The following is a 15915-nucleotide window of genomic DNA, read 5'->3' on the forward strand; positions in this document are numbered from 1 at the left end:
GCAAAAGCAAAATGTAATAATTATTTAGTAATGTACATGAAATGAGACGTACTGTTTTTTAAGGGCTGTTCATCATTTTGTAACTGCATGGTTACTTTTACTTCTTTACGCAAAAAAAGGTAATTTTACCATCAGTTTAATGGTCTGGCCCACTTGAGATGAGTATGACACCCCAGAGCCAGTCATCTTTATTTATTCAACATACATTTTTATACACCATCTTGAAGCTTTTTTGACTATGAATTGTCTAGTTTTTGTGCGTGTGTTTTTAAACATTAAATGTTAAAGACCGAAGCCACTTTGGTCCTTTCTCCAAGCTATTTGCACTTTTAGCTTCATACAGGAAGTATTTTCTGCCATAATTAAAATGGTGTCATTGGTGCACAGGAATCGTGCACCAATCAGGAATTTATTAAGGATATATAAGCTAAACACTTTAAATCCAAACAAGTATTGATAAAACGTGTTTAGACAGACTGTTTTCATGACCAACCAATCCTTAGCTGAGAGCTCTCATTACACACGTACACTGCAGTGCGCGTGCACACACACACACACACACACACACACACACACACACACACACACACACACACACACACACACACACACACACACACACACACACACACACACACACACGGCCAGAACAACAGCTGGATCGTGTATCCTCACTCCGGCTGAGTGAGGAGATCAACATGTTTAAAAAAACATCTGAACCTGAACTGTTGGGTCCTCGTTTCTTACCAGCACTTTAATCAGATTAATTGTAATGTAATGAGTTACAGTTTTGTGCAACAACATGTAGTTTTGAGTGCAGGCTGCATGCAGCCCGTGTAAATACTACTTACATAAATTTTTCGTCGTGCAACTACAGATGTTTTAAAGATTGAATGCTGTAAATCATGCCAACAGGAGGGACATTTTCTGAGATAAAAATGGGATTATAAATTATAGAAATTAAGATGTGGGTCTATTTATTGCAATCCAATCCAGCTTTTTCTTAAATCTTTAAGGGGCTTCTCCGTGCAGCGTTCTAATTCCCCACTGGAAAACAAACATACACATTTCAACATGAAGAAAGTCGGCAGGGATACGGGGATACAACAGGCTGAACACGTGAAATCATTTCCCCTCAGCAAAGGGAACCAGATCAGATTTCACCCTGTTTAGACAGAAGTGGAAGGTAGAAGTATTGTTCCTGTGCAAATAAAACTAGATTGATTATGAGACCATTTTAAGTTTAGGAACACAAACAAAGCCGAGTAAAATGTCACTGATCAAAGGTTCAAATGCGCACATCTCGAACACACACAAACACACACTTCACCCTTTTGTGATCTGGTTGGCTGTGACATGTGAAACCGAGGGGCCCAAAGGACACTCCCACAGACAGGCTAGCAGGTAGGCGTAGGGAGCAGCGGATCAGGCTGCAGTTCTCACGGCAGCAGTCAGGACGTCTAGCTGAGCGTTTGCTTGGAAAATATCTGCTGAGCATAATGACAGAACAGTGTGGGAACCAGCAGACGTCGCAGGAGGATGCCAGGAAATGTAGCAGAGGAGCTGCAAAGCATGAAGAAAGGGATTCTCAGTGAGTCTGTGGCTGTAAAAACAAAAACATCTCTAGAGTACAAAAGGCAGTGTCACACAGATATTTGTGTTAGCTGTTTTGGTTGCATTAGTAAAAGTTATAGCAGTACTCATGTCTTTTTGAATAGCAGAACAATCACTCAGATTATTGACTGATTAACTGACAGATCTTCTTGGCTTGTCAGCTTTTGGAATTGCATGAATTAAAATGATTCAGTCGTGAATTTACCACATGGTGAATATGGAGTCTTTAGGTCCCCAGGAGACTTAGATATTCATCACACAACCTTCACTGCAAAGAAAGAAAATGCATAATGAGGGATGCACATTTTATGAAGGTTGACTTTTATTCATAATTAGCTGTCTGGATTCTTTATGTTTACTTACCAAACTGTTGGATTCGTGATTGACTGGCACCATGGTGGGTTTCTTGACTTGTAAAAATTCTGCTTTATCTATCAATCGCTTGGAAATTTTCACCTTGAGCGATATCTAAGGTGTTATCTATTGTTTTGCAATGTCACAACAGAAAGTTGGGAAACTTGGCTTTTGCATTGCAGCTGGACAAGAAAGTAAGATGTGCTATTGCAGGATTTTCCTTACGTAAAACTCCAGAGAGTTACAAAACAAAACAAAATACCAAACAAAAAAAATCTTTGCATGTTGTGTTGATTCCCACTTTTCTTGGACAGTATGATTTTGGGTTTCATTTCACTTTTCCCTTTCGTGTGTAGTTCAGATACAGAAGCTGTGGCAGAGGAGCAGCAAAGATTGAGCAGGATGTGCAGTGAACCACTGCAGGCTGCTGATCAGGAGCAGCCGGAGCTAACAGGGAGGAGAAAGCCAGTGTTAGTCAGGTAAGTTACAAACGTTTTTCTCTGGTTTTTATCCATAAATATCTTTGTATTGTTTAGATTGTTGCATATGAAATTCAGACGTCATGCTAGGTCCAAATATGCCCAGTTAAGAATATAGGTTTACCTTGAAATTTTAGCTTGCCCTTTGGTCACCAGACGTTCAAAGTCTGTAAGGTTCAAACAACCACAGTACAAATAGTTACCCACTTCCAAGGTTGAGTTAAATAACCTTGTGACAAGCCATAATACGACTAAAGGTACATTATGGTATAATATTTGCTCCTTTTGGTCTTATTCGTTAACTGGGATTCACCAGAAAACAATACATTTTCCATTCTTGACCTCTGCAATGCTGTTATATCTCAGTCCACTCCTTGTTCTCTCCTGAGAAGCAATTCCAAGACACTTTCTATCCTCTGAATGTAAACGGGACTTTTGCTGATTAGAGTAAATTCTATATCTTGTGTGATGTTTTCTTTAAAGCTTTTCTTTTCTTTTCTTTTCTTTTCTTTTCTTTTCTTTTCTTTTCTTTTCGTTTCTTTTCCTTTCCTTTGGACAAACACTGATGTATCGTAATCCTTGTGGTGTGTTAACTTTGTGTGTTACAATCCAGCTGATCAAGTAAATAGTAGATTTCTCACTCTGGATCGGGAGGAACTTGCTGCCCCATTCGGGGAGTTTAATTATTCTGGCTCTTATACAAGAGTGATGGGACAGCAGAGCGTCAGATGCTGAATGTTGCTGCATATACAGCAATGCAGGCGTTGTACCAGATCATTGTGGTGATGAGTCAGTTAAGTGTGAAAATTAAGGTTTTGCCTTACCAATCATTTCACTTTCACGTATGATCATGACTTCTGGGTAATGACTGAATAAATGATACGACTGAAATAAGTTGGTGTGGCGGTGGACCCAGAACGATAATCTAATCTGTCCTGAGAGCTTCTCGGGATCCCACAGGAGGAAGTGGAAAATGTTGCTGGAGACGAGACCACCTGCTGCAACCACAACAAGAAAATGCACTGATGGATTGATGAATGATCAGTTTTCCACAAAGTGTTGTTTGACTTCATGCTCAGCACCCACAGAAACCTTTAATCTCACCATGATCTGACTCTAAGAAGGTTCCTCATTGTTCAGAATAATAATCTGACCTTTGACTCTTTCCCACTATCTTAGGCAGCAATCTTCCCTAACCTCAAAATGTGTAACAGTGGAACAATGACTGCAGGTTGTTTTGAACCATTTGAACAAATTGACTTCTGAATTGTGTTTTTTTTAAAGCATAAATTCAAAGAAAATCCAATTTTTTGAACGAAGGAGTCATATGATGGTGCTAATATGCTTCAGCTTTAATTATAATGCTGTCCTAAAAAAGAGCATAATATTAATCATTTCAACTTCAGATTTTGATTAGAACATTTTTTTCTCCAGCCTCGAATTATTTGAATATTTCCTGGTTTTCATAAAAGTATGATGTCAGGAATCGACAGCAGGCTGCTATTGTTCTTAAATACACTAAAATTAGTTTACCAAAGGTTGCTGACTTCTGTTTATCTTCTGTCTTATTGGCTATGTAATATGTTAAATCCTCTCTCTGAAATTTCTCTCTGTCCTCAGGTCAAAGACCTTCGACCATTCTCTCCTGACTCAGGTGCAGACAGACCCAGACTCCAAGATTGAGAGGAAGAAGTCTCACTACAGCCAGGTGAGAGGTCATTAAGTAAACTCTGATACATATTTTATTACACCTATAAATGTTACATGTAGGCCATTCTCGGTCACTTGGTTTCCAAATGAGTAATATCAGATAAAATTTCTGCTGACTCGCTTTTTTCCAAGCAACCTTATTATCTTAGAAATGTATCAGGTTATAAACAGTTTGTGGGTCAGGCCTCCTTCTGGTTGGTCCTTCCTTTACTTCATGACGCCAACATTAACACATCCAGTGTTCTGACATGGCACCACAAACCAATGTGAGGAACGAAAGTTCAAATAACATCACTAAATTGCTGCTTTAAATTTTGTTCACAAAGACAATGGGTAATAATAATAATAATAATAATAATAATAATAATAATAATAACAATAATAACAATAATAATAATAATAATAATAATAATAATAATAATAATAATAATAATAATATCTGGTACTTTTTAGGCATTTGAAAGTCAATTAAGAATTCAAAAATTATTTTTCTAATCAGTTTTCACAAAGAGGTTTTTGTACACTTTCAAATGAAAGAATTTAAAACTTTAAAATAACTTTTTCTAATAACTTGTTAGTAAATAGATTAATTGGCTAATGACTTGTTAGCTATAGCTTATTCAAAGCTATTTTCTTGATCAGCTGGATTGTAACACACAAAGTTAACACACCACAAGGATTACGATACATCAGTGTTTGTCCAAAGGAAAGGAAAAGAAAAGAAAAGCTTTATAGTGTTTATAAAGTGGTTAATGATTCCACCAGTATTAAAGATACTTAGTCTAAATTTGTATATTTAAAAATGATTTTATATTTTAAGCTATGCTTTCATGTCCAGAATATCTGCATATTGCATTGAAGAGCTAGAACACGAATAAACATTCGTGTAATGCTACATGATGGTGCAGTGAGTCAATGTGGTCTTTATTTAACCATGCAAAACATTAAAAGCACATTGTTTTTCACAGCGCAAAAGGCAAAACGTCTTAAGGACACGAGTGTTAAAACAACAGCGTCACATGTCCAGGGGTAAAATATTGCTCCCTAGAGGTGAACGTTTTAGCTCGAGATTAATTACAAAAAATATCTTTATACTTTGTAAATGGTTGAAAATGCCTAAGCCAGTCGGTTTGGTTTAACTTAATACCACAGTTATTTGGTTAAGTTTTCCTGATTTGGTCTAAAAATGCATTTCTCTAAAATGTCCTTTGCAATTCCCTTGCAAAAATGTCATATAAATTCTAAACTGTAACTGGTATCCACATGATTTAAACACCATGATTGCCTGCGCACGCACAAGCTTATTTTGGTGTATGGGTGATGTTTCTATGATGGAGTGGAACTAGAGCTTTTTCTCTGTCTAACAACATATAGATATACACTGCTGCAAAACAACAATCCCATAAATAAATGCTCTGTAGTTCTCCTGAGAGTACCGTAAGTTTTACAAGCCACATTTATTTATTACTTTTCTCTGATAAGAATTCATCCAAATGTCAGCCTTAGCTTTAACTGATATATGTGTGTGTGTGTGTGTGTGTGCGTGCGTGCGTGCGTGTGTGTGTATGTGTGTGTGCGTGCGTGCGTGCGTGCGTGTGTGTGTGTGTGTATGTGTGTGTGTGTGTGTGTGTGTGTGTGTGTGTGTTGTATTTCAGCTTTCGAAGACCAACTGCCAGTACCATAAAATATTTAAGGAGATCAGCAAAGAAGAACAGCTCAGACAGAGTAAGTCTTTAATGATCACAGCTATCCACTCCACCTTAAATACTGAATGAAGGATTAGGTCATAGTTGAACATTTGATACCAGAGCCTCTTGTTAACCACCTGATAATAATAGAATCCCTATGATAGGACTACAGTGTAAATTCAAAGTCCAATAATAACTTTATCAAACTCTTTTGTTCAATACAAACACTGAACTGGTCTTTTCTTGTTTTTTTCCTCACAAACATCTAAAAATAATGTGTTTTTTTAATGTGCTTTATTTGTTTGCTAGGTTACACCTGTGCTCTTCAGAAAGACATCCTCTACCAAGGACGCATGTTTGTCTCCGACCACTGGATCTGCTTCCACTCCAAGGTGTTTGGAAAAGATACCAAGGTATGCATTGATGTCTGTTTTGTATCAGCTCACAGGAAAAGGCTGAGAATCTGAAAGAGATTTCAGGAGAATACACAGATGTTTTCAGTGGTGTTTCTTGGTTCCACGCGAGTGTCAGAGTCTTTGTTGTGTTGATGCTGTTTAAAGTGGCGAACACAGTGAGGTGCCAGCAGCAGCCGTTTGATTTGATGAGATATGTCGGTTTAAATTATTTAACAGTTACCTGGAGAAGTTTCACAGAAAACAGAACAATTTGCTGTCGTTCAGAAAGCAGCAAACAGTCAGTTTTATCCGTTACACAACACTTGAGACCAAGAAGAACTCAGTGATGTAAAATAAGATTTTTAACCTCAATTTGATTTTTATCAACACAATTTAATTGAATAATAAGTGTGTCGTTGTTTTGGCAGCACAATCATGGAGCTTTGCTTTATGAATAGAGGACGTTTGAGCACTTTTGAGAGCCTTTGCTTTTTCACTTTTACTTCAGTTTTGCAGGAGTATTTTTTTTAAATATCTGGACTTCCACTTAAGTAAATAATGTCTATACTTTTGCCACATTTTGATCCAAGCAGTGCTTCTGCAATAAAAAAAAGACTTTTTCCTCCATGAAGGGACATGCTAAGTGGATATTGATATTGTGCGGGCATTGTAGCGCATTATTCTTTATTTTGTAAGCCAGCTGTGTTTACACACACGCAGCCTGCAGGTACAGTCTGCAGAGGGACTAATATTTTGCTGCATGCATGAACACATGCAGATGACACCTTGCTGCTGTGTGGTCACGACTGGATTGTTTTACATCTGTTACTGTATGGGAAACATCTGGAACTATCAATCTAGGCTGAGAATGTAATTGCAGTTAATGTGTATAGATGGTGATGATTAAAGCTGACGGAGGTCAGTGAACAGCTCTGTCACAGTGAAGCCGGCCTACAGGTGCGTGAATCTTTTTCTCTGGTTTCAAAGCTGGTATGAAGGATCGAACTGCTCTGTGTCCCAGGTCGCCATCCCAGTGGTGTCCATCAAAAACATCAAGAAGACCAAAACTGCCATCCTGTTGCCAAACGCTCTGGTGATCGCCACCACAAATGACAGGGTGAGAGAAATCTCGCTGCTTCTCACCACGATTTGATGAATTAAGAAAAAAAACACAGTATTTTTGCACATGTGGAAAAGTATCCAAAAGACATTTTTTCTATTTCTGGTGTTGCAGTACGTCTTTGTGTCCTTCTTGTCCAGAGACAACACCTACAAGTTTTTGATGTCGATCTGTCCTCATCTGGAGGTAGGAAAGGCTTTTTATTTAGATCCATACAGACGTGTTATGCTTCCTTGTTTTCTGTCATGTATGTACTGCTCGTGATCAACAGGTAGACATTGTGAGCCGAAAACTCTGGCTTTAAACTAAACACTCAGTTTCAGATAATTTTCTTTTTTACTCTTGCGCTTTCTTATGTTATTCATTTTAAATAAGTTTGAAGACTTGAGGATCATTTAAACACATGATGTTTGGTTATGTATTACATGAATATAAATAGGGGAAGAGTCCATGCAGCAGCCCCATTCCCTCCTCAGCTGAAAACAGCTTTAGAAGTCAGAGGTCACCGCTATCGCCTCGCTTTCCTCTGGTGGGTCAAACACAGCAAAAACACAAACAGCCGAATGCCATAAAGTTTCCTGATACAACGGATACTGTTTTCATCCTGCCTACATATAATAAAAGATATAAGAATAAGAAAGCATCATGCTTTTGGGTCCATCCTCGCACTTGTCTCTCTGGTCTCTTTTCTGACAGAAAGATATTTTAACACATCAAACTTGAGGTGAAATAAAACCAATATCCTCGAGAGCTGGAGCTGTAACGTGGCAACTAAGCATTTCGACCTATGGGGACAGAAGCTGTTCAGAAAAAAAAGACTCCCTGCATGAGAGCCGGAGCCAGCTGGCAAATCGTTTAGTAACATTTTGCATATGTTCCAACTGGATATTTGTTGCATGTTGTGTTTATGCATTCAACAAAGCTGTGTCCAAGAGAGAAGGCTGTCCTGTGAGACACTTCCTGATGTCAGTATCAATCGCCCCAGGTCCTTGTGGCTAAAGCTTTATGTATTTATTTATTTTTGGCCACTTTATCCCCAAACAGGATCTTTGAAATGTTACTTTTTCCCATTTTAATTCATTTTGTGTTTTCTCTGACCCCAAAAGTCTTTATCTCTAAAAGTGATGCTTTTAGAGTGCCTGTGCAATTTAATACAACTGCATAAACTCCACAAAGCAAATGTGTTTTAAATAATCATTTACTTTTAATGTTGAGGTTGTAGGTGAGTTATTGTAGTTTTATCATTTTAATTACTTTTGATTGATATGTTTTGTGTTTTTGCTTCAAGTTCAGTTTATTTTCAGTTAATTTCCCATGTGTGTTGGCTCCTTTCATTTTACTTATTATTGTTTGAACGTCTTGAATTACAGTTTAGTTTATATTAGTTTAGCTGTTGGATTTAGACTTTTTAAATATTATATTACATGGGATATTTGCCAAGGGATACATTTTGGAAGTTAAGATAAAAGATAAAATTAGCTGACACAGCGAAGCCGACGTCAAGTTTCTGCAGCAACATCTGCAACAAGAACATCAGCAACTGGATGTTAGATTTTATTTTAGTTTTTAACGTATAAAATATTGTTTCAGATAGTTTGAGGGTTTTTTAGAAGTCTTTTGCACAAATAATGAAAATTTACAACCTTCATAAAAGCAGAACTACAACAGAAATCAGTTGAATTAAATTGCAGCTTTCTAAAAGCATTAAGTTCTCATGTAACTAAAGTGAATTGTCATTTCCTATTTCCACCCTGGAATCTTGGGTTCAACCATTTTTTAAATGTTTATTATTATTATTCACTTTTGTTTTTGTTTGCTCCAATCAAAATATCATTTGTAGGAAAATGTGAAGTTTTTTTCAGTACAGATACGATCGATACGATAGATATGCTCATGTTTGGATGAGGGGGTGAAGCAGCTGCTAGTGCCTGCTAGTTATACTCTCTCTGTGTCTGTGAATTTCTGCAGAGTGAATTCAGCGACCTGGATGGAGCGATGAGACACAGGAGGCAGGAGATGGAGGAGAGCAGCAGCTCTGACTCTCAGGTTCCAGACTATGAGAAGGTAGAAGGTACTGCATCGCTGTCCAACTGACCAATTAGAAGCAGTCGCATGCATCGTCGCATGCATCGTCGCATGCATCGTCGCATGCATCGTCGCATGCATCGTCGCATGCATCGTCGCATGCATCGTCGCATGCATCGTCGCATGCATCGTCGCATGCATCGTCTGTGGCTGTCAACGTTTTACTCACAAAACCTGAACCACTTTTGCACTTCAGTAGTAGAATCTGACCTGTGCTACTTAGTGCTGCTATAATTTTCCTTCTTTACTCTTTATTTTTTGTTGACGTTTAACCCCCCCCCCCCCCCCCACACGCGCACACACACACACACACACACACACACACACACACACACACACACACACACACACACACAGCTGTGATGAAGTTGAAAATGAGCAGCTTGTAGTGCAGGGTTTATTCAAACATACTTAGTGTGTCTTTCTCAAGAGGACTTAATCGGGATTACAAACCTGCCCCAAGTCATAACAGGCCCTGGGTTTCCAGTTTTGAATGCTTTGCTTGCCTTTTTGCTTCTATAGAGTTCACCGTTCCTCCATTCCTGGATATGCTGAAGCGCACAGACAGTGCATCATCTCCAGACCACCAGCACAAAGTGAAGAACCCACATCTGAACCAGCAGGGTCCAGACAACAAGCAGCACTCCAAGCACCACCGAGGTAGGATGAGTCTTTAATCAGGGTCGTGTTAGTTTAAACATCACTTTTATTTAAACCACTGGCACTGAACCTCTCATGGGACTATGAATTTATAATTTTATTATTTTAGTCCCTACATTTTATTTCTCTTTTTGGTCAAATTCATCATAGCATTGGCTCAAGTTTAGCTGACTCAGCTCCTTCTGTTTGGACTTATTTCTGTTGACATTGCTGCCTGCACTGTCCTGTACTGCTGCTCTCCCCACCTCTATTTTTACAGCCAAATATAAACTGCCGCTAACTTTGTAACAGTAAAATAAAAAATCGCTTTTAGAAGCGGTAAAATGAAAATATCCTCAGCTGTACTCAGGATTAAGGAGTCAGTCTGAGAACGCCACAATTCAACAACATTTAACTCTAAAAGCCATGAGAGGTGAGCTGAGGTGCAAAGAAGCACCGATTGTGATCTCATATGTGTCGTGTATGCAAACTGACCTGCGGGGATTTCCCAGAACACAAACTTGTCAAATATAAATAAATGTAGTCCTGAATGATCTATATTTATCACTGAAAAAAAAAATACTCTGTTTCTGTCAAATAATAATATTATCATGTACCAACAGTAAACTTGATTTTTTTATTTGTTATTAACAGCGTCTGTATTGGTCATAATTTTGCACATTTGCAGAGGAGATTTGGCAAAATGGGTTGCACGAAACATTAGTTTCTAAATAAAGAAATACGTCACCTGGATAAATATTTTTTCTAAATGCATTAGATATCTTCTACCCAGAATCCCTCACAGCTGCCCAAATTTCCTGCATATTTGCCATCCATCCATTCACTTCAACTTATCCTTTTCAGGGTCACGGGGAACGCTGGAGTTTATCCCAGCTGTAGGGACAAGAGGCAGGGTACACCCTGGACAGGTCGCCAGTCTGTCGCAGGGCTAACACATAGACAGAGACAACCATTCGCACTCACATTCATACCTATGGGCAATTTAGAGTTTCCAAAAAACCTATCCCACTAATGGCATGTTTTTGGACTGTGGGAGGAAGCTGGAGGACCCAGGGAGAACCCATGCAAACACAGGGAGAACATGCAAACTCCACACAGAAAGACCCTGGCCTGATGGTGGAATTGAACTCAGAACTTTCTTGCTGTGCGGCAATAGTGCTAACCATCGTGTCACCGTGCTGCTTCTTCCATATTAATGAAAAATACGCCCATATGATCCATTCTTCCATCTGCTCTCTCCTGCTTATCCAACCATAACTCTTTAGCTCCACTTCTTTTCTTGCTTATATTTATAATGACTCCTTTTCATATTGATTTCTATGAGTTGATGAAGCAGTCTATTCCAACCTTTTTAATGCAGCGCTGCTCTCACACGCGTAGGGCATTTTACTTTGTGTCTTTTTGTCGTAAACAAAGACATATTTGTTTGATCTTTCTTCAGGCTCGGATGTGGTGATTGACAGCAGGTGTCTGAAGCCAGTTTCTCTCAACACTCTGCTGATGGTCTACATGTTCCTGTAAGTTTGCTGCCTTTGATTCATTCATGTCTTCAGTAAAGGATTTTTCTGTCACTCGTCCTAATTGGAAATTAAGCTGATCACTTATATGATCTGCGGATTTATTCCATCCATTCATTGGATGCACATTAATTTCAGTTTATCATTACATTTTCATTTGTAGCGCATTTTAGCCTCAATTTGCTCATCTTCTCTTTTACATGTGTTTTTCCTCAGAGTGTGCACCCTGGTCTTGTCTTCATGTTACCTGGCGTTTAAGATCATCTCACTGGAGCAGAGACTGACAACGCTCGGCGCTGTGGCCGAGTTCACACACCCGGAGTGAGTCGTCGAACTGTCTGAGACTCTGACAAGCTCTAGAAAACTTAGCTAAAGAAGGTTGAAAAAGTGAGAAATTAGACATGGAAATGATAACCAGATGAAAGAGAAACAAAAACTGCAAAAGCATCACGATGAATTTTATTCACATCCTCACAAAACAAATTTAAAAATAGCCCAAATAATGAAACTAATGATCCAAACTAAACAGGTAACAGTGGATTCACAGACATGAAATGGTTTCCTTATTTCGTCTCAAGGACTATGGTACAATAATCTACAAGATTTACTTTTCTCTGATTTATTCATATTAGATTTTTGCTGATACATCTGACCCTTGTGAAGATTTTAAATCATTTTTATGGTGATTATTTTTGTGTTTTATTACCAGAAACAATTTTCTGAGTGGGTCCGCTGACGTAGGCACAAATCTTTTATCTGAACTGCTAACCATCAACCTGATGAAGCTGGAGAAGGTTGGTCTGTCTTTGTTTTTTCAGATCAAGTGTTGATAGATACAGCCCTCTGGATATTCTATAATCCCCATTGATAATTTAAAAAAATGTTCAAATCTGAGCAGTTAGAGGTCTGAACCCTGAGTTACTCACTTTGGGATTACACAGATCTCATTATTTGACGTTTGGGCCATGACTACAAGTGTATGCACTTCAAAAAAACTAAGGAAAAGCATAACAGGTCACCTTTAAAAATTGCGTGAATGTGTTATCAGGAGTTTCTTTCATGAGCCTCTGAAAGCACACAGCAGGAAGGCTTCAGCAGTTTCCAAAGAGCAAAGTGTAACTGGATGCCTGTTGCCATTGATCAAACATTTATAGTCAGTGATCAGTTTAGAGCATCATTTGTAAGAAGAGCTCCATCAGTCTACACTCCATTTATATTTCAGGCTGACATTCGTCTCCTTACAAACAAAAAGCAGCAGCTGACAGCCGCCTCAGTGTTTTAGACGGAGAATAAAGAAAATTTTCATCAGCAAAAAGGTGGTAAAGGCTCAGAGCTGTGTCAGACTGTAGAGTCCATCTTGATCCTGAGTGAAATGAAAACTGGAAATTGACTGGAAATATTTATTTCACATTAAACCTGCTACTGAAAGAGATGATTTGAATTTAAATTGCTAGGAAGGGAGAAACTATCCACAGCTGCCAAAAAGAGTTAGGCCTGTAAACATGTTTTAGAAATAAACATCAATCTTCATGTTTGGAAGAACTGCAGTTTTCTGCACTTCCATTAGCTTCATGGAAATCTGCTAATTGCACTACTTTGTTAAATAAGCATTATTTAACTTCATCTTTTACTCAAATCAAGTGGTCATCAAAATTAGTGAAAACTCACGAATGTTGTCGTGATGGATACCTCCATCTTTTATATACAGTCTATGGTTTCCATGTGTCTGCAGTGGTCTACTTGATCTCTCTGCAGACTGACTGCACAGCAATTATGCCAGCTTCAGAATAATAAACGTGTCAATGATGTTGGTACTGTTCTCCACATCATCTGTGTTATAACAGATATTCATGTAGACATGACCCTAACTGCTGTTTCAACTGCTTCAAGTCTGAGTCTCTAGCTTTCAACAGGAACAAGGAAATGACCTTAACAACAAGATAAACAGGAGCAGGCTTCATTTTGAAATCTACACTTACTAACCAAGACAAACACTTGCAATATCATCAGATGCACTTATCTGCAGTCGAGTTTTCTGCCAATACAGTTTACAGTTAAGCAAAAGCAAACTTTGTTCTTTCAGGTGCAGAAGAACCTGCAAAGACTGCTGGAGGAAGCTGCCTGAAAGTACAGAAAACCAGTATAAGCACAGTGAAAGTCATATATATTATTTTTGTAAATATAGTGTAAATATGTATGTTTGTTATTAAAAAAAATAACACTACTGGAATGTATTCTGCCCTATGAAGCCAAAATACAGTAACTACTGTATATATTTGGTCAAATATACCCAACGTCTGGGTTTATATTTGTTACTTACATACTTTTGTATTATTTCAAGACTTTTTGTGCTCCAAATGTGTAATTGAAAGTGAAGTCACAGCTAGCATTAACAGCAGCATTCTATGTTAGTTTTTTCAGAAACTCCCTGACATTGGTATCAAGTTCCTGTACTATTGTCTGTCTTTGTAGGGCAGCAACTATAATGATACACACAAAATAAATCCTTTTAAAAGAGAGAAACATTAATGCTAAAAATGGTCCCCTCTGGTGAAATTTGAACTGTTTTGCAGGGCTGCACATAAGTGGTCCGCAGCTGCGCATGCGCTTTCAAAATAAAAGACACGCACCAGATACGAGGTTGCAACGAGCGTTTGCGTACATAAGATTTTCTGGAGGACGACAGAAATTTGTTTAGGAATATGTCGAAGAAGCAAGCTCCTTTAAGCAATTACAGAAGGAGTCCGGACAAATGATGAAACAAATGATGAACACACAGAGATGTGGTGCAGAATATGCAGTGAAAATCCCAAAACAGAGTTTTTAGTCCGCTAGAGGAACCACTTTTCTTCTGTCTCTTCTTTTGCGGTTCGGACTCCTGATATTTCTTTGGAGGTGGAGAAACACCAAAGTAATTGCTTAAAGGAGCTTGCTTCTTCAACATCTTTAAGAGTTCTGAATAAATGTCTGTCCTCCTCCAGAAAATCTTATGTACGCAAACGCGCGTTGCAACTTCTTATCTGGTGCTCGTCTTTTATTTTGAAAGCGCATGCGCACCTGCGGACCACTTATGTGCACCCCCACCCACCTATGGGTGTGCACCTTGGTGTTCAACTTGGTCATAGTTAAACCATCTTTAGCTGTTGTTGAGTAGTTGCTAAACCTGTGCCAGCCTCTGGCATTTCAAATGACCATTTGATGATTTAAAGGTGGAAACATTTCTGTTTACTGAACTTGTTTCAGTAAACTTGTTACAGTGATGTCTGAGCCAGCTCAACACTTCTGTCTAAATCTGATATTTTACCAAAAATAAAGCAAAAAAGTTTACATTCAAATAATGAATTCTGCTCAAAAATTAAAACACCAGAACGCAGGTGGTGGCCATAGCTGGAGGCCATGGCCAAATTCTCCTAGAAAAAGAAAAGGAAAGTAAAGGTGCTTTGCTGCTTTACAAGTATATGTTACCTCATTTTGCAGAGGATACACTGGACCAACCATTTTCAAAGGAACAGAGAGATAATCCCGTCACATGATACAAAGTGTTGCATACTATAATTTAACTGTTTTTGAAGCATTTCCATTTAATACCATTAGTTGCTAGCATTGCTACTTATGGCATTAAATATCATCACAGGCAAACTATGGACTTATGCTACTCACTGTTATGAAGTTTTGCCTCGTGTGAAGCACTTTATAATCACAGACTGTATATTTATTATGAACATTACTATGATGATGATGTCACCAATTGGTTTTGGACCACTTTATGAAGCCTTAGCTTTAGCATTTTTGTTTTTATTAGACAGAAGTGATCACATTAGAATGACATGGTAGAGTGCTAAGTTATCAGATGTAGGCACCTGCAATTAGGAACAAACAGCACAAACACAGAGGATAGGGCCAGTTCAGTGAACTGAATTAGTGAAGAACAAAGCCCAGCAGACAGACATCAGGTGCAACTTCCTGTGTCAGGACACCTGTAAAACACAGCACGCCACTGACACACTATCCACATGGATCAGTTGTAGCTGCTATCCAGGGAGAATGTGTTAAATGTCTATTTTTGCTTCAGAATTGGAAGACTGGAAAGTATGAGTCTACTGGAATTGACTCACTTTTAGAACTAGTTTCATCTGGCCACTTGAGCAACTGCAGCTACTGGAAAATTCAGTGTTTCTTAATTTTTCAGTCCTAGAATTTGCCGCTTGAGTGTAAAATAGATTCTTCCAAAAATAAAGGTAATTTGATATCTTTAAATGGTCAAAATGAAGTGAAATTTGTAATAATAATAAT

General features: G+C 38.3%; 1 protein-coding gene across 2 annotated transcripts; it reads left to right on the top strand.

The window, feature by feature from the left end:
* The first annotated feature begins 1448 nt into the window (after nt 1-1448).
* gramd2b (GRAM domain containing 2B) lies at nt 1449-14162 on the top strand. Of its 2 annotated transcripts, XM_080894078.1 has the most exons (14): nt 1449-1591; nt 2325-2447; nt 4068-4155; nt 5813-5882; nt 6155-6258; nt 7262-7357; nt 7475-7546; nt 7800-7889; nt 9329-9431; nt 9968-10105; nt 11547-11622; nt 11839-11943; nt 12332-12416; nt 13706-14162. In XM_080894078.1, the coding sequence occupies exons 1-14, from the start codon at nt 1500-1502 to the stop codon at nt 13745-13747; spliced, it is 1284 nt and encodes a 427-aa protein (XP_080750204.1). In that variant the 5' UTR covers nt 1449-1499; the 3' UTR covers nt 13748-14162. The 2 variants fall into 2 exon arrangements, with proteins under 2 accessions (XP_080750204.1, XP_080750205.1); XM_080894079.1 differs by lacking the exon at nt 7800-7889.
* The last annotated feature ends 1753 nt before the right edge of the window (nt 14163-15915 follow it).

This window comes from Rhamphochromis sp. 'chilingali' (assembly GCF_963969265.1).
Source record: "Rhamphochromis sp. 'chilingali' genome assembly, chromosome: 10".
In the NCBI taxonomy this organism is placed as follows: Eukaryota; Metazoa; Chordata; class Actinopteri; order Cichliformes; family Cichlidae; genus Rhamphochromis; species Rhamphochromis sp. 'chilingali'.

Coding starts and splice junctions, on each gene's coding strand:
- gramd2b (XM_080894078.1), top strand. CDS start 1,500: ATGACAGAACAGTGTGGGAACCAGCAGACGTCGCAGGAGGATGCCAGG. Junction 5,883..6,154: donor AGAAGAACAGCTCAGACAGA/GTAAGTCTTTAA, acceptor TTTGTTTGCTAG/GTTACACCTGTGCTCTTCAG. Junction 7,890..9,328: donor TATCGCCTCGCTTTCCTCTG/GTGGGTCAAACA, acceptor GAATTTCTGCAG/AGTGAATTCAGCGACCTGGA.